This window comes from Labrus bergylta, chromosome 11, assembly GCF_963930695.1.
Source record: "Labrus bergylta chromosome 11, fLabBer1.1, whole genome shotgun sequence".
Taxonomy (NCBI): domain Eukaryota; kingdom Metazoa; phylum Chordata; class Actinopteri; order Labriformes; family Labridae; genus Labrus; species Labrus bergylta.
This window is the reverse complement of record NC_089205.1, coordinates 27,545,330-27,563,838: the sequence shown is the minus strand read 5'-3', so window position 1 is coordinate 27,563,838 and position 18,509 is coordinate 27,545,330. Positions and strand designations below refer to the sequence as shown.

At 42.5% G+C, this 18,509-nt stretch overlaps 2 protein-coding genes across 3 annotated transcripts in view; one reads left to right on the top strand and one right to left on the bottom strand.

Annotated features, from left to right (window-relative positions):
• Window positions 1-1,866: 1,866 nt before the first annotated feature.
• On the bottom strand, window positions 1,867-6,983 carry eif3k (eukaryotic translation initiation factor 3, subunit K). 2 transcript variants are annotated; one of them, XM_020655058.3, is made up of 8 exons: window positions 6,762-6,983; window positions 5,444-5,542; window positions 5,093-5,213; window positions 4,059-4,133; window positions 3,738-3,804; window positions 3,577-3,654; window positions 3,260-3,385; window positions 1,867-2,024 (listed from the first exon to the last, which is right to left on the bottom strand). In XM_020655058.3, the coding sequence occupies exons 1-8, from the start codon at window positions 6,821-6,823 to the stop codon at window positions 1,993-1,995; spliced, it is 660 nt and encodes a 219-aa protein (XP_020510714.1). In that variant the 5' UTR covers window positions 6,824-6,983; the 3' UTR covers window positions 1,867-1,992. The 2 variants fall into 2 exon arrangements, with proteins under 2 accessions (XP_020510714.1, XP_020510713.1); XM_020655057.3 differs by having other exon boundaries at window positions 4,059-4,136; window positions 6,762-6,967.
• A 6,724-nt stretch (window positions 6,984-13,707) lies between these two features.
• LOC109999897 (mitogen-activated protein kinase kinase kinase kinase 5) overlaps window positions 13,708-18,509 on the top strand; it is a 35,470-nt gene continuing 30,668 nt past the window's right edge. Inside the window, exon 1 of the mRNA XM_020655064.3 lies at window positions 13,708-13,975. Coding sequence (XP_020510720.1) covers window positions 13,868-13,975 — 108 coding nt within the window. The 5' untranslated portion in view covers window positions 13,708-13,867. The remainder of the gene's footprint in view (window positions 13,976-18,509) is intronic.

Below are 18,509 nucleotides of genomic sequence, written 5' to 3'. Positions count from 1 at the left end.
AGCAGGTATTAACACACAGAAGAAGCCACGCCCTGCAGGAAAGGTACACAGATGGATGCTCACCTGTGTGGGCGGGTCCTGCTTTGAGTTCACGTCAGTTTGATGGTTCTCCAGGATTTCCCCCTCTGGTTCATGGAACACCTGAAGGTTTTGATTTGGGTTGTATTTAAGTTTCTGTACAGGTAGATGTACATTTAAGAATATTTAAAATGCGCATGCTCTGTTTGACACAGAAGCTCAGTCCAATATCAAGTCACTCAAATGCATTTAAAAGTTTATTCTTATAATGTCGAGCTCTCCCAGAGTGTAATAACAGCCTCATTTCATTTTATTGATCCTTCATTATAGGTCTATATAATTATTCATTGAGCCGTGTGTACGGAAGCCTGAGGTGGACGTGCAGCCACACATTTTATTTACTTGTTTTTTTCGTGATAAAGAGTCATTTCTGGTTGTTGTTTTGTTATCTTGTATCTTAAATCCCCCGAGCTGCAAAAGGAAAAAACAAACAGCAATAGGCTCAACTTCCGGTGTGGCCAATGGCAGCATGGCATGTTGAGGTCTGGCCCGTCACAGTGAGCCAGCAGCAGATTGTTTTTGTTTTCTTTATGGCCAGAAAAATATCCAATAGTCAGAAGATAAAAAAGTTACCTTATGTGGAGATAATGAGATAAATCAGTCTGCTATGAAGAGAACACCACTGGAATGACTTCTCAAGAGAAAATGGAATAATTAAATGTATGGACACACGGCCGCTTAGGGCTTCTGTACGACTGTACTGTGTTTACATGAAACAAAAGTTATGAATGAATAAAGAGTTCTCCTCGTCTTCCTCGTAACACCAAACGTCATCAGATAACGGATGAATGGATATCACTTTAAAGGACTTTTTATGCCTTTATGTTAGAGGACAGTGGATAGTCAGAAACCAGAGAGAGGGAGATAGAGAGAGATAGAGAGAGATAGAGAGAGAGAGAGGAAGAGAGAGGGAGAGAGAGGGAGAGAGAGAGAGAGGAGAGAAAGGAAGAGAGAGAGAGAGAGAGAGAGGAAGAGAGAGAGAGGAAGAGAGAGGGAGAGAGAGAGAGGGAGAGCGAGGAAGAGAGAGGGAGAGACAGAGAGGAAGAGAAAGGGAGAGACAGAGAGGAAGAGAGAGAGGAAGAGAGGAAGAGAGAGAGAGAGACAGAGAGGAAGAGAGGAAGAGAGAGAGAGAGACAGAGAGGAAGAGAGAGAGAGAGACAGAGAGGAAGAGAGGAAGAGAGAGAGAGAGACAGAGAGGAAGAGAGGAAGAGAGAGAGAGAGACAGAGACAGAGACAGAGACAGAGAGAGAGAGAGAACGACATGTGGGAAATCAGAATCAGAAATACTTTATTAATCCCAGAGGAAAAGAAGCCACAGGTCAGATTTGAACCCGGGCCGTCCGCTCTTGAGGACTAAGCCTCGGTACATGTTGTGAGCACACTAACCGCCAGGCCACCAGCACCCCAGACATCACACTTTAGAGTCCAGAAACAGCTCGACATGGAAACAAGTCTGTTCTGTAAACACTGACGGAAAATGTGAAGTGTCTTCCTGGTTCGTCCCGGAAGCTGAACTAATCTGACCAACATTTCTCTTTAACCCTTTCCACACTGAGAAGACACATCAACAGAATCCCTCTGAAACAACTAACACCATGACGCAGCGGTGGTTTGAAGCCCGGCTGCCCTCATTCACATCCGAGTCTTTATTTGGCTCAATAACTGTAAATGGCCGACACCCTGATACCACCTGATGATTAACCAGGAAGTGAGACGACTTCTGAGAATATCTGCTGAAGGATTCAACCAACACGAGATCTTTGATGAAGAACGACCACAGACACAGACTGGAAATGATAAATTACCTTTATTGAGAAAAGTGTGGTTATGAAATTGACCCGGTTAAATCTATTACAGCTGATGAGTGTGTGTTTGTGAGTGTGTCTCTGTGAGTGTGTGTATGTTGAGTTTGCATCACTGAGATGTAGCCATGATGCTGGACACACCTGAGAAAGGAAACAAAGGACGAGAGAGAAGAGGAGAAAAAGAGAGAAAACAGGAAGAAGATTAGATTTCACCTCCTCTTCATTCACTCAAAGATGAGACGTGCTCCTGTTAGAGACGGACTCCCGCTGAGTTTAATGAGCTCTGACTTTGACTTCAGCGACGAGACGCTGGCTGTCAAACTGATCACTATCCAACTATTCAAATTAAGGATGACGTCATAATGAGTATGCAGAGTTTCCTGCAGCACTTTAACAACACCCTCCGCCTCATCTACCGCTGAAGAGTTTTAGTTTTTATAACCGTCCATGTGAGATCTAACAGCAGCTCCAGACGCTGTTGGATGCTCTGTTCCAACAGAGCCCCCCCCCCCCCGACAGTTAGGACCGTGTGTGACCTCTGCTGATCTCACTGAACAAACAGGAAGTGAGTCCAGTTTTGAAAATATATTTTTCACGGGTTTTTCCACACAGAAGCGTGTTGTAAAGTGTTGATATTTCAGTGCATTACTCGGTTTCAAACGTGATTTTTCTCAGTCTCTTCTCGCCGTGTCCTCGTTCATCATGCAGGTATCAGCTGGTTGTTATGGCAACATGCATCAACAAATGTATCATCAGTAACTGAACAACCTGCTGAAGTCTGAAGCTGCAAACTAAACCTGAACCTGAGGTAAACAAACCCCGTTACAGAGCGCAGCGGTCGGTCCAAAAACTAAACGCACGCGCCTACTTTGGTGTCACAGGCGCGCGCACACACACACACACACACACACCACCTAAATGAACGGTGTGTGTGTGTGAAAGCTTTTGAGACAAAGAAGGTGTTTCTGTAAATCACTGCAAACTTGTTATTCACAGAAAGATGTATTTCTCTCTCTTTGTAAAGTTTCTGATGGAGTAGAGTCGATACTGTGTCTTTCAGAGGGAGTCTTCTCTTATTAGTATTTTCATTATGCATTTATTTTGTGTACATGCACTTTCATTTCCTTGAATAAATACTGATGTTAAATGTTGACTGAATTGCTCAGTTGTTGTTGTTTTTTTTTTAAATTCATTTTGTTTCATCTCCTCAAAGTTAAACTGTAGCTCTCGTTCTAAATGTCACTTCAGTCACGATGACGTCTACAAGAGAAAGTTTAACAGCATGAAGTCAAGATTATAAACTAAAACAACCATCACACACTTTGGTGAGTCAGTAGTTTATGTTTTCATTATCAGGTCGAGTCTGCAGCACTCACTCTCAAAGTCGATCTTCTCCACGATGTTCTTGGGCTTGACGCTCTCCTCCTGGTTGAAGATGAAGATCTGACCTTCATCGTTCTCCGTCCAGCCGTATTTATTCATCCAGATCTTCACCTGCGTGTCTGCACGGACAGAGGGAGGTGTTTTTTATTATTATTCAAAGGAGATTACACATTTTAATTACAAGAAGAATTAAATCAGATCATGTGTTGAACAGGTCCAGCTGGAGGTTTTTTAAATATCTCAATAATGTTTTCAAACATGCAGCGTGTTAGTCGTCTTCACTCGTGTCTCAGCAGGTCGGGTTTCTTACCCAGAGGGTCTCCCAGCATCTCAGCCAGTAACCGGTGCTCGATGGTCTGGTAGGTGATGCCCACCACATGGCAGATAACTGGAGAGGGAGAGATGAGGTTAAACATCAGACCATGTTCAATCCACTGCAGAGCTCGCTGTGAGTCACAAGACGATACTCACACTTCCGGACAGAGTCTTCAAACCCGGTGATGCCGTCGATGAGCTCTCTGTTCTCCTCGAGACTCGTCTGTCAGGGAGGAGAAGAATGAGGGGAAGTCACACTTTACACAAGTTTGGAAAACAACAGGAGGAACAGGAACACAAGAGACGTCGCAACGAGGAAATGAGGAGAATACTGAGCGGCCAGCAGGAGCTGCTTTTAATGATTAATGAGTCATCAGTATAAGTAAAGAGTCTTTGTTTCAATGAGGGACGACCAGAAGAGAGAGAGAGTGAGTGAGTGAGTGAGTGAGTGAGTGAGTGAGTGAGTGAGTGTCATACCCAGAAGCTCTGGAAGTGGCAGGTCTCCAGCAGGTTCCCGAGGTAGAGGATCTGTCTTATGGGGCGTTCCTCTTGCTGCGACACTGTAGTCAAGGAAACGACCCCTGACCCCGCGACAGAACCTGCCTCCCTACGCTGAACCTGGCTCTATTTACACAATCTATACTACACAATCTAAACTACACACTATCACTTATCTGATGAATAAATATGAATACACTGCGATAGTTTGTAAGCTTCATGTTGATATCTTTTTTTATCAATATTAGGAAACAAATGAAGTTCTTGCCTGTAAATAACTGAATAAATTTGACCTTGTTTTAAAATAAATAAATGTAAAAGTAATGAAGCATCATTTCTCATCGAGTGCATCCGTTGTTTTCACCCTGACATAAATCATCAACTTCACTGCACTTTGTCATTTCTCATGTTCCTCAAGAGAAAAACATTTAAAGTCCTTCCAAGGACGAGTCAAAAAATGAACAAAAGACCGGGAATGGTTACGTGCTGACCAAACGCCACCCGCTCTCTGTAAACCATCAAAGTGGAGATCAACATTCAGATAATATCAGATCGGGGGGCAACCTCTGGTGTTGAAATATGAAGCTGACGCAGAAGAGAAAAATCCTGCAAGAGCCCCAATGACACAAACACCCACTTAAAAAAAGCTGATTTTACCAGAGATCATCGTGTTTACAGCCTGGTACAAAAAACCAAACAGGGTGTGATTAGCTCATGAATCAATCAGCTCACACTGGACCAGTTTGTGATGGATAAGTGTTCAACACAGTGCGCAGCAGAAATCACTGAAGAGCAGACGCTGTGTAACGGTTTGTCAAAAGGGTTAAACCCCGCCTCAGCTCCAGCTCTCAGCCTCTTGTTAGGTCGACTGAAAGTTAGGCTGAGACAGGATTTCCAACATGGCAACCACCATTAATGTGACTCCAAAGCCAACTGCAAGTAATCAGGCTTTGTCCAGTAATATTTACCGTCCATATTTATACAAGCTGAATAAAAAGGCACCAAAAGGATACGTGGGTCTGGTCGATCATGCACTTGCAGAGAGTGAAGTCGGTGTGTGGCAGGTTGGTCAGGGCCTTCAGCAGAATCTGTGATGTCACCTGAGTCTGGAAGTAGGCGGGGTTGAACTGGTACCTGCACAGATCGAGGGACAGCTTATTTTAAACTGAATCTGCACATCTGTAGAGAAATATATTCATCTTCTATCGAGAGAATGACAAAACACTCCCCCCCAAAATGTCAGCTCCTCCGTCAGTGTTTATTAAAACAGTCTCCAGATATTAAAGTGTATCGCTGTCAGGGAACATTTCTACATTCACATAACGGCTCGTGTCAGGTTGCTTCACAGAAACGATGACACTTACAGCTTCAGGACGGCCAGGTTGGCTTCCAGGTCGTAGGCATTTTCTCTGGCTTGTGTCTCAACGTAGCGCTCCAACGTTGCGAGGTTTTCTGGGTTATACCTGGAAGACAGAACACGAGCATCACATGACAGTAAAGAAATCAGGGGGTTTCAGTGTGTGTGTGTGTGTGTGTGAGCTTATGTCTGTTAAAGATCAGGTGCCATCAGAGTCATCAGTCCAGATCAGGTACCATCTGTCAACATCTGAACATGTACTGAACTGTATGAACATAAACTGACTCTTACATGACACTCATGCTTTTAGGTTTTCCCCGGTTTATAGTTTATAAAGATATTTAGTCTTTTTTTATGATATACTAAGTTTTCCTTTGTGTCCTCAATGTCCCAGCGTCCTCTTCTCTGCTGTGGAGGAAGCAGCAAGAAGAGGGACGCAGCACGGCTGGACAGGCCGGCTCTGTGCTGGACTCTCCAGTGACGGTGACAGAGAGAAGCACCCTGAACAGAACGCTCTCCATCATGGACAACACCCCCCACCCTCTGCACAGCACCTTCAGCAGGCAGAGGAGTGTGTTCAGAGCTCCACAGACTGACCCAACAACTCTTTAGTCCCCCTGGCCGTACGTCTGTACAACACCTCACAGGTATGTCAGGAGGAACACACACACCTGGACTAAATCTTCCTTTTTTTCCATTTCTCATCTGCACAGCTGTCTCAAGAGTCAGCCTCTAGTCAGACACTTTAATGATCACATCAATTATTTAAATAACACCTTTAATTTAATGTTTGCACTGCCTGTTATTTAATGTCTGTTCTTGATAACTCTGCACTATCTGCTTCTTTTTAAACACTGCTGTACATTTATAAACAACACAACTTCACAAGTCAACTCTTTTTTATTCTTGTGTTTTATATTCAGGTCTAATTACAGATTTTATTCCTCAACTGTTTATAGATTTTTGTTTAAATTGTTCATATAGTTTTATCCCTGCACAGGTTATGTACATTTCTTGTATAAGTCTATTTTTAATTGCACAGTTTAAGTTTGATTGATCTAGAAGTTTTCTTTATCTGAAGGGAATTAATCTGACCCAGGTGACGTCAGCCTCAACATTTACAAAAGATTAATTTAAATATTTAATTAATATAATGAGAGCATCATATTAGTCTTTAATCTGGCTGGGTAAGTATTGTGTTTAATTCAGTGCTGACTCTAACTTCAGCCTAACAAAAGATAAATACACCCAAAAGCTTCAGCATTAGCTTCAACATTAGCTTCAACTTTAGCTAACAGGCTAAATCTCGGTTTCGTTTCCTTTACCTGTCGATCCCGCGCAGGAGTTTCCCCACGTTCGTCTTCATCTGCTCATTAGTCGCCGCCATTTGGTCCAAACTTTTATTAAAAAACGCTTTAACTCGCTTTTTAAATGAATTAATTCCACACGTGGGCCGCAAGGTAGAAAAAAAGAAGCACCGGGCGGAAGGAGAACTGCGTCGGAACGGAAAGAACGTTACACAGGAGGAACCGGAAAGAGTACGGAACGTGATAAAGTGAAGGACCTAACAGTCCTAACCGAGATACGTTGTTTTATTGTGTCGTCATCGTGCGGTTGATTTAAAATGTTGGGATGAAACATGAACGTTTAACGACACTCCGTTTACTCACTGACACAGGAAATAATATAAATGTTTAAACCGGAAGCGTTAGTTTAATGTTGTGTAGTTCCATAAAGACGCCGCTGGGGGGCGCTGTAAACAAGACTAGAAAATAAATAAACAAGCTCAAGTCCATTTACCAACAAACGAGACATTTACTTAATACTTAACAACAATAATAACAATAAACAAAGAAGTAACGAACAGAATGTGTACAATAATCAACAACACAATAATAACAAGAAATACATTAAAAGAAGAGAGCAAGAAAAGAAAAGAAAAGATAGATGATAGATAGATAGATAAATAGATAGATAGATAGATAGATAGATAGATGATAGATGATAGATAGATAGATAGACAGATAGATAGATACTTTATTGATCCCGAGGGAAATTCAAATCATCCAGTAGCAGGTTACAAAGACATGACATGAAACATTTGTTACAAATTAACCATAAAACCGACGCCCCCCCCTCACATACATATATATTAACCTGAAAAAAAGATTTAAAGAATACCTCTAGATGAATCAAACTTAAACTGTGCAATTAAAAATAGACTTATACAAGAAATGTACATAACCCATGCAGGGGTAAAAATATATGAGACATTTAAACAAGAAGCTATAAACAGTTGAGGAAAGAAAATCTGTAATTAGACCTGAATATAAAAAATAAGAATAAAAAAGTGTTGACTTGTGAAGTTGTGAATAGATAGAAACAGACTTTGGTTTTATTTTGTAAAAAAAACAATTGTATGATATTGAGCAAACAGATCAAAGGTGCAGAGATATATTAAGTTGCAGGAATGTTTTGATTCCTGGAATTTAAACAAAACTCTATAAACAGTTGAATAAAAAATCTGTAATTAGACCTGAATATAAAACACAAGAATAAAAAAGAGTTGACCTTCTGAAGTTGTGTTGTTTATAAATGTACAGCAGTGTTTAAAAAGAAGCAGATAGTGCAGAGTTATCAAGAACAGACATTAAATAACAGGCAGTGCAAACATTAAATTAAAGGTGTTATTTAAATAATCGATGTGATCATTAAAGTGTCTGACTAGAGGCTGACTCTTGAGACAGCTGTGCAGATGAGAAATGGAAAAAAGGAAGATTTAGTCCAGGTGTGTGTGTTCCTCCTGACATACCTGTGAGGTGTTGTACAGACGTACGGCCAGGGGGACTAAAGAGTTGTTGGGTCAGTCTGTGGAGCTCTGAACACACTCCTCTGCCTGCTGAAGGTGCTGTGCAGAGGGTGGGGGGTGTTGTCCATGATGGAGAGCGTTCTGTTCAGGGTGCTTCTCTCTGTCACCGTCACTGGAGAAGGGAATAATTAAGCGTTGTTCGGCAGATTAACATAATTTTTCAATCCTATTTTTACTTTACTTTTTATTTACTTTTTCCTAAAGCTGGTGCATTTAGTTTCTCTGCTGCCATTTCAAGAAAACAGTGTTTTACTGCCACCCAGTGGTCACCGTGTTGAACTGCAGCATGAATGCTGCTTAGAAACCGCGACTCTGCCTTCAGGTCAGGCGATAGAGCGCTGTACAGTGCTTCTAGAGCCGACCTGAAGAGAGGAATCAAGGATGCTAAGTCGGCCTACAGGAGGAGGATAGAGGACCACCTCTCTGACAACAACCCACGACAGGTGTGGCAAGGCATACAACAAATCACACACTTCAGGGGCTGCAACATCACACCTGGGAACTCAGACGCCTCGCTGGCAGAGGAGCTGAACTGCTTCTTCGCAAGGTTTGAGAAAACTGAGCTCCACACAGCCACACCGCCTCAGCCTCCACCAGCACATAGCACCGTCACGCTCACTGTACAGGAGCACAAAGTGAGACGGGTGCTAAGAGCAGTAAACCCCAGGAAGGGAAGGTGCTCAAAGCCTGTGCAGACCAGCTCTCACAAGTCTTCACCTGCATCTTCAACCTCTCCCTGTCACAAGCCACCATCCTGCCTGAAATCAGCCACAATCATACCCATGCCCAAGAAATCAACCACGGACAGCTTCAACGACTACCATCCAGTTGCTCTAACACCGGTCATCATGAAGTGCTTTGAGAGGCTGGTTTTAAACCACATCAAAGCCAGCCTTCCTCAGACCTTCGACCCACACCAGTTTGCTTATAGAGCAAACAGATCCACAGAGGACGCCATAGCCATAGCTCTCCACACTGCACTGAGCCACCTGGAACACCAGGGGAGCTATGTGAGGCTACTTTTCATTGACTACAGCTCAGCCTTCAACACAATCATCCCGGACATTCTGGTTAAAAAACTGTCAGACTTAGGCCTCCACTCACACACCTGTTCATGGATAAAAGACTTCCTCACAAACCGTCCCCAGACTGTTAAACTTGGCCCCCACGTCTCCTCCACCCGCACTCAGCACCGGCTCTCCACAGGGGTGTGTGCTGAGCCCACTACTGTACTCCCTCTACACATACGACTGTAGCCCAACCCACCCCAGTAACACCATCGCCAAGTTCGCAGACGATACCACTGTGGTTGGACTAATCTCAGGGGGAGACGAGTCTGCATACAGGGATGAGATCCTGAAGTGGACAACGTGGTGTTCAGTGAACAACCTGAACACTGAACACCAAGAAAACAAAGGAAATCATCTTCGAGTTCAGGAAGCACCGTGCAGACCCAGCTCCCCTCCACATCAACGCTGTCTGTGTAGAGAGGGTCCAAACCTTCAAGTTCCTGGGCACCCTCATCTCTGCTGACCTCTCCTGGACTCCCAACATCTCTGAGATCACCAAGAAGGCACAGCAGCGCCTGCACTTCCTGAGAGTGCTCAGGAAGAACAACCTGAATGAGAAGCTGCTGGTGAACTTCTACCGCTCTTCCATCGAGAGCCTGCTGCTGTACTGCATCACAGTGTGGTACACCAGCTGCACTGAAGCAGACAGAAAGGGGCTTCAGAGAGTAATAAACACAGCACAAAAGATCATCGGCTGCACACTCCCCTCACTTAAGGACATTTAAAACTCCCGCTGCCTGAACAGAGCAAAAAAAATGGTAAAGGACGGCTCACACCCCGGCTGTCATCTGTTCGACATGTTGCCCTCTGGCAGACGCTACAGGTCTGTCAGAGCACGGACAAACAGACTCAAGGACAGCTTCTTCCCCAGAGCCATAACCACACTGAACCTGGACATGCGTTGACCGTCCCACCCTCACCACACATACTGTGCAATATTTATTTTATATTTCTGCAATATCTATTTATATTCTGTTATGTTACTACCTGTAAATAACTCCTACCATACATTGCCCATCTTACCTGAATGAGAGTTTTTTTATTTTCTTCTTTTGTTGTTTTTAGCTGTGGATGTTTGTATGTGTGTGCACTTTAAGGTGAAGCCAAATAATTTCGTTGTACAATTGTATAATGACAATAAAGACATTATATTCTATTCTATAATGTATATACATACACTGCAGCGTGAACTTCCGGTTACTACTTTCAAAATAAAGCAACTCATTCAAATATTTTTTTTTATCAGAATACAGAGAAAAACAAACAGAAAACAAACAAGAAAAATATGAAGAAAAATAATATATATATATACAACTATATCTGGGTATAAAAAAGTGACATATTCAGGGTTTAACAAATGTTCAGTGTTGTCTACAATTCTTCAATTCTACAATTCACTTAGCAGACGCTTTTATCCAAAGCGACGTACATCAGAGAGTAAGAACAACACAAGCAAGGATCTAGAAAAAAGGGAACAATGTGAGTAAGAGCAAACGATCAGCTTTGAGTCTGATTGGACACACAGGTGCTGACAGGAAGTGACCAGAGGCAAAGCACAACATTGAGGGCAGTTCTTGAGAGCTCTAATCAGTATAGAAACCATCTTATAAGTCGTCGTTATCAAACAAAAACCATCGTCATTACCATCATCATCATCAATAATATGGAGACCATCATCATTAAGTTAGTAGGTATTCATGACAGAGCTGGGTCTTTAGCTTTTTCTTAAAGGTGCAGAGGGACTCTGCAGATCACATGGAGTTTGGAAGTTCATTCCACCACCGGGGGGCGACAGAGGAGAAGAGTCTAGTCAGCGTCTTAGGACCCTGTTGTGAAGGTTGGATCAGAAGCCTTTCATTGGCAGAGCGTAGTGGGGGGGGGAGGGAGTGTAGACCTGGATCAGAGAGTTAAAGTAAGGAGTCTCCATCTGAATGGATGTACTGTTTTATTTCTATTTTGAATTGCTGCATTTTGACTCCCCAAGACACAAAATGAAAGACATGAGAAGATAACAGATGGGACAAAAACTGTGCAAATATTGCAAGAAGACAGGGAACTACAGAAATAGCACAACCAACATGATGCAGCATTTAATCAACACAACAACGAGAAGCTCCAACCACCTCCCCTTGAAAAGGCCAAACCACACTGACAAGCAGGTTTACAGCCCCTAAAGGAATCTTTCTGAGTCTCGTGTCTACAGTTTCATTTTGTAAAATAAATTGCGAGGTTCATATTGTGAGTTGAGTGAATCGTTACTTCCTTATTACTTTGAATCAAAATGTTTGTATTTTTTTATTTCTCTGACTTCATCTTTGTGTAATTTTGATCTAAGTGGTTAGAAACTATTTGCTAGAATTGATATCAACAATACGTCTGATTTACGGTAGTGAAGGTTATTCTGCTGTTCCTACTTTGGCCACATGGGGGCTTTACACGCTCAATGTTATAAAAAAAATAGTGCACTTCCAACCACAACTTCAGGTTGATACAAACAGCATTGTGAATGTTTGCCGCCCTAGTATTACTTTGAGGGAAAAATACTAAAACCGTGTCCTGCTGTGCTTTGTATTCCTCAAGTTGGACTGTGTGAGCATTGTGCAGTGCTTTCCTGCATGTGCCTGCTGTGTGTATGACGACAGTTCTTACCTGTAAACTCAGCTGGACTGGACCATAGACTGTATGACTGGACTTACTTTGACCTAAAACACTTTCGTAATCATTTCCTGTCTCTCTGTGTCTCTGCTCCCTTGTTAGTTAAATATGAAGCCTTGAAGGTCAACCAAACTCGTTGCACAATTGCAGCTGCATATATTATGAGAATAATGTTAAAGTGTGTTGAATTATTTGAGCTGACCTGCTAAAAGTACCTGAGAGTGATAACCAGCCTCAGCGACCCTGCTGCAGCCTGTGAGGGTTAATTATGGATAAAGTTTGATCTAAAAAGGATGGCTGCCTGAAACCTTAACAGTGAGTTTAATGAAGTTATTTAGGTGAGTGCATGATGTGACATGACCAATCACGCAGCCTCCTCACACATAATGGACTAAACTTCATGTGACAGCTCCTCAGTGTTTGTTTGAAGCTGTTTCCTTCTGTGAGGATGATGAGCTGTTTTCAGCCCAGCGTCTGATCCTGGACTTTCATCAGCATCTATCGCTGTTCCCCTGAGCTGCAGGTCACAGATCAGCTATGTCAACATGACCGTTTCACACTCGACCTGTTTAGTCCTTGTGGTTGCTGGTGGAAGGTTTGTGCCTGTTTTTTTTTATACTTGGCATTCATTGTTCCGTCTCTCGAGGCTGAGCTGAGGTCGAGGCAGTTACTTGTGGTTTACTGATCAGTGTTTTGTGTCTGTCACATGTGGGCGTCCAGGATCCTCGTGGCAGGAGTGAGCCAGCTGGCAGACTGCTGAGAGAACAAGGGGGAGGGATAAAGGTCAGAGGATGATGAAGATGGCACCTTTAAGAGCTGCAAAGAAGGTGTGACAGCTTTCATTCATTTTTGTTCTTCTTCACTGACCTTCTTCATGCAGGTGTGTCTGTCACTTTTCTCCCACTCAGATCAACATGTCTCTGAAGCCTGTTGGCGTTCTCATAATGCAGAGTGACCTTTATGCCCTCACACCTGGCTGTACCTTTGTGTATGTTAACATGATTAACGATAGAAATCAGACACACAGCTGATGAAGTGATTTTATCTCTGTGACAGGATGTAACACATGCCCCGTTTTCATCTGCAGGGAAACGCTTCTGAACAGGAAACTGAGAGGGAGCTCCGAGCACGGGTGCAGGCACACACACACACACACATGCACACGCACACGTACACAAACACACAAACACATTTCAGTAGGTAAGAAGCAGACACCTAAACCCACCCCCAAAAAATGAATGACAGGAATGAAACTCCCAAACACCAGAACTGTAATTCATTAACAACACAATTCTGCATTCTTACATTCCCAAAGCATGTGCTCACACACACACACACACACACACACACACACATCTCTTAACCTCCAAAGCACAAAAAACAGAAAACATTCAAATCTGTACATGCTGAAAAAGATTGTCTCCTCTCTCTGCCTTTCTGTGTCTATCTCACATTTTCAAACACTCAACAGGAAGCAGAATCAAAATATGCAAAATGACTGAAAAGATGGGTGTGTGAGAGAACAGAGAGGAAGGTGTGTGTGTGAGAGAGAGAGAGAGAAAGAGGGAGAGAGAGGGAGGATCAATAGCAGCCTGAGAAACAGAAACAGGAAGGTGTGTGTGTGTGTGTGTGTGTGTGTGTGTGTGTGACAGCAGCTGAATGACACACAGCATGTCAGAGAGACAAAGAGCGAGCAAGGGTATTTTCTCAGCGGTTTCTTCTGACAGTTTTGTTTGCCCATAGATGTAGATGCCGCTGAGTGTGTGTGTGAGTGTGTGTGCGTGAAGAGCAGAGAGTGTGTGACATGCCTGAGGAGGAAATATCAGTAACATAAAAAATGGATTTGTCAAACCGGACAGCTCTGGATATCTCCACCAGGAACCCTCAGGACGACTTTGAGATCCTGCTGAGAGTCGGAGGAGGGACGTACGGAGAAGTTTACAAGGTCAGAGAGGTTTCTGCTGCTTCATGTCGCTGTTCTGGTTCTGATCAGAGCAGAGGGGGCTTTGAGTCTGAGAAAAGCTCAAAGATCATTTCATAATCTTTAAGAGGAGAGTGTTTGGAGAGGATTTACAGAGTTTTATTTCCAAATGAGAAACATGTTAAAGTCAGATGTTTTTCTAAAGGGGATGTTTGCATGTTCTGCTCAGGTGTCTCTCTTCTCTTTGTCTCGTCAAACAAATCATACAAAAATAATATTTGGTGCTGAAACTTCTACATGAGTTTTGTAGGAAATATAAAGTCTGACTGATTGAAGTTTCATTGGTCGGTTGCATTCACAACTTTGAGTGTAGGCCCCGGGGCCCTGCTGGAGGAAGTGGTTTTTACATAAAGTGAAAGTATTTCTGCTTTCCGAGTTTTAGAGATCATTTTTTACTCTGAAGAGGAGCTCTTTCTGATCTACTTCTCTTTTAGGGCTGATTTGAATAATCGTGGTCGTATGAAGAACAACTTCAACAACAATCATTTGGAGGCTTTTAAAAGGAATTGATCAGCTTCACCTCTGACCCTGATTGGCTCGCTGGTCGTTAGATCTTTATGTAATGAAGTCCTTCAGTCTGGGGTCTCAGCTAACCTCTCAGTCACTCTGGGAGTAACACTGACACAGATTTCCACTCTTTGTTTTTACACAAATACAACATTCAGTGTAACTCTTCTAAGACAAATAGTAATCTTTTTCAGTATTATTTAAAAATCAGTACAATTTTTAAATAATTGAAGTTCACATTTAGCTGTTATGTTGTTTCTTACTTACGACGGAGGATGAGGGCCACGTTCAAAAAAAATGAAATATTGAGATTAAAGTCGTAAATTTACGAGTTTATTCTCGTAAATTAACGAGTTTGAGACCAGCCTGCACGAAAATGATGAAAGTAGAAGTCTTTAAAGAATAAAAGAATAAAAGAATAAAGTGGTTATTTTATTCTATATCAGGAGAGCGGCAGCATCCTGTTGGAGCATCTCGTCCTAAAGGTTTCACTAATAAGGAAATAGGATACTTCCTTGTGTTGTCGGTAAAAACAGTTCATGAGAAGTTTTCACTTCAACTTGTAAGACCTTGTTTATCTGTAAAATGATGAACAGGACACAAACTGTCTCTGCACATGAGACACTTCAACAAGGCAGAGCGATAACAGACAGAAATAGTTGTGTTGGGGCTTTACTTATGCAGATATGAAACTGCACATGCTGTTGGCTCATCATCATCTTCACATTGTCTTAAAATATCAGCACCCTGAAAAGAAACTGCAATAAACTGAAGAAAGAACCACACTGACTGGGAGGAAGTTGTCTGCAGAGGAAAAGACTTTAAGAGTTCTACTTTCATCATTTTGCGCAGGCTGGTCTCCAACTCGTTAATTTACGAGAATAAACTCGTAAATTTACGACTTTAATCTCGAAATTTAAAAAAATAATAATTTCTTCTTCATACTTCTGTATGTTAAACATGTTGGTCGGGGCGCTGGCTAGCATAGCGGTTATGTCGCGCGCACCATCTACCGAGGCTGTAGTCTTCGGCCGTGGGTTTGAATCCGACCTCAGCCCTTTGCTGCATCTCATCCCCCCTCTCTCTCTCTCTCTTCCAACATTTCCTGTCTCTCCTCAGCTGTCATATCCACTGAAGGTAGATTCGAGGAGGATAAATGCAGCTTGGTTTTGTGATTGTGATATTAAGAGACACATTAAACATGGAGCGGTAGATTCCCCTACCTTGTCTTCCTTGGAGCCCCCCCCCCCCCCCCCCCCCCCGCTCACATGTTCCTATAAACAACCTTTCTATACACTATCCAACAAATGTGTGTTATCATGATTGGATAACCTCAGAGCAGCCCCCACCTAGGCAGTCCTGGACCCTAGTTTGACCCCCCCTGATGTCATACTGTGTTTGCTCTATCACATATGATGTTGGTGATTTCAGATCAGGGAGAGAGAGAGAGAGGGGGGAGAGAGAGAGAGAGGAGCCACAGGGGTCAGGGTGTTGGCTGCTCGCTTTGAGGACTGTACCCGACATACATGTGGCGCTCAAACTAACCACTAGACCACCGCCGCTCCACAGTCTTTAAACTTCTCAGAAGTGGAAGTCAAGCACACAGACTGACCAACAGGCTGATCAGATCCTGGGATAAAAGCTGCATGCACCCTACAAACTGAACTCTTTGAATCCAGGTCTAGATTTCATTTCTTATTTGTTATTTAAATATTTTAAAAAATCAATACTTGGCGGCCTTAAATCGATACGACATCCCCATTATGTTCAACAAATCAACAAACCACAGAAATATTGAGTTGTCACTGATTTGTATTTTGCCGTCCTCGACCACATGGATCATTCATCTGCATTTAGTGCTGTATGTTCAAACCGAAGTCTGTATTTATCCTTTTTTTTATCCCACATCGGGAAACAGAAGAACAGAACTTTGAGTTTTCTTACTTAAAGGCACCTTTCAAATGTTGCCAACAACCTGAATCAATAAAGTGAGTAGAGCTCAAAGCTCAGAAACTTCAATTCAATAAAAACCTTCAGGTGTGACTCTGCAGCACGTTCTCACCTCACTGACCGCAGATTTCATTTTATTTTATTATTCACTATTTCTCCTACTAGGACAAAAGATTCAGAGGCAATAAGTCCAAACTTTGGAACACAAAATGTTCCACAAGGGGACATAACATTTGGAATTATAATGTATGTTAAAATGATGAATCTGAAATGTTTTTAATGTTCATTTGATCCAGTATATGAAGGCGATTGAAAGAGTAACGCTGTGTCAGGTTTTGAAACACTCCTCCAGCTTGTCAATACGTCTGATAATACATCTGTTATTGAAGGCGGGTTAGGGTTAGTCTTACACCAGTTTTAGTCTGAGGTGATAAATTGTGGTTTTACAGACTGAACTGAACTTTTAATCACAGACTGTATCAACCTGCAGATCATAGCTGTATATGAACTCTACATCCTCAGACTTTTAGAAGTTTTTACCTGGTAAAGATGTTGAATAATTAATTCAGATAAATCCTGTAAATTAAAAGACTCTTCTCTAAGAGACATATTGTTTCAGTCTTCATGGTCCTTCAGGTGTTTTGGCTCAAAGATTCACACAGACTGAGCTTCACCAAAAAAAACATGAAAACAACTTTGGTCAATGTAACAACTTAAAAACACTTTACAGTCATGTAGCTACTAATCTGCTGCGATCAAAGTGTTGAATCATGTAAGTGATGCAAAGCAGGTTAGCTGCAAAGTGAGCACACTTCCTCTAAACAGGTCAGTAGACCCCGGTGTGAGAGAGAGAGGAGAGGAGAGGAAGGAGAGAGAGAGAGAGAGAAATGAGAGGAGAGAGGAGAGAGAGAGAGGGAGAGAGAGGGAGAGAGAGGGAGAGAGAGGGAGAGAGAGAGAGAGAGGGAGAGAGGAGAGAGAGAGATAAAGAAAAGAGAGAGAGAGAGAGAGATAAAGAAAAGAGAGAGAGAGAGAGATAAAGAAAAGAGAGAGAGAGAAGGATTTGCATAGTTATCCTTCCTTCACATTTGAAAACACACACTCCCTCCAGCGGATATTATCACACACACACACACACACACTCATACATGTTGTTGACTATATGAAGCGCTCGCTGAAGGCCAGTCTGCTAATTCATCATTTTAAACCTGCAGCAGTGGAGAGAAAGTTGTGTGTTTTAAGTGGAATTGTGTTTTAACCTTACTTGTGCCAGAAAGTGTTTTAGTGATGGTGCAGCAGCAGCAGGCTGAAGTTTGAAACCTGAGGGAGGTTCAGAGGAGTCGATCAGTCACCAGTCAGAGGAGGGAGGGACACACTGGATGACTCGCTGCCTTCTTTCTCTTTGTGTAGTTTTCATGTTCTTGATTTATTCTAACCAATGGAAAATGAAGATCTGGAGCTGCGGTGCCTTTGACTGCTCAGGTTCATTTCAGGAGGATCCTACAAAGTCCCAAACAGTTAAAACAGAGAAGTAGAAGCAGTTAGACTTGTGAAGTAGATTATTATTATAATTTTCTGAAACAAGGAACATGGAAGCTCACCCTAACACGAGGGAATGTACCCAAACAACATTTCTGCCTGCTGAGGCGTCAAACTTCCTTTATTGAACTGTCAGCCACTGTGCTGCAAATAGAAGGTAGTTTAACGTGTTGGACCAGACCGGGGAGTGGGGGGGGGGGAATGTAGTAACCACTCAGCTACCTATAAGAAGGTTGTTTCAGGTTTGTTTTCACACATCCAGTCAAACGAGAACAACATGAATAGTCTTACTATGACGGGGGTGGCAGTGGTGCACTCCCTGTGTCTCAGCCCCACTCTGACATCTCTCCACTAAAGCATGTTCACAGCTCCTGTTTGTGCAGGTGTGTGATTCAGGCCTATGAGTGTGAGAAGCTTGTGATCTCAATCACAAATCTGGAGTGTAAATCCAGAATTCCCCCCTCAGGGATTAATAAAGTATTTAAAGTATTTGGCAGATAAATTA

Excerpts from the sequence above, each read along its gene's own strand:
- eif3k (XM_020655057.3), bottom strand. The coding sequence starts at position 6,823 with ATGGCGGCGACTAATGAGCAGATGAAGACGAACGTGGGGAAACTCCTG. Across the intron at positions 4,137-5,092 it reads GCATGATCGACCAGACCCAC|CAGCAAGAGGAACGCCCCAT; the intron begins GTATCCTTTTGG and ends ACTACAGTGTCG. Across the intron at positions 3,805-4,058 it reads GCCACTTCCAGAGCTTCTGG|ACGAGTCTCGAGGAGAACAG; the intron begins GTATGACACTCA and ends CCTCCCTGACAG.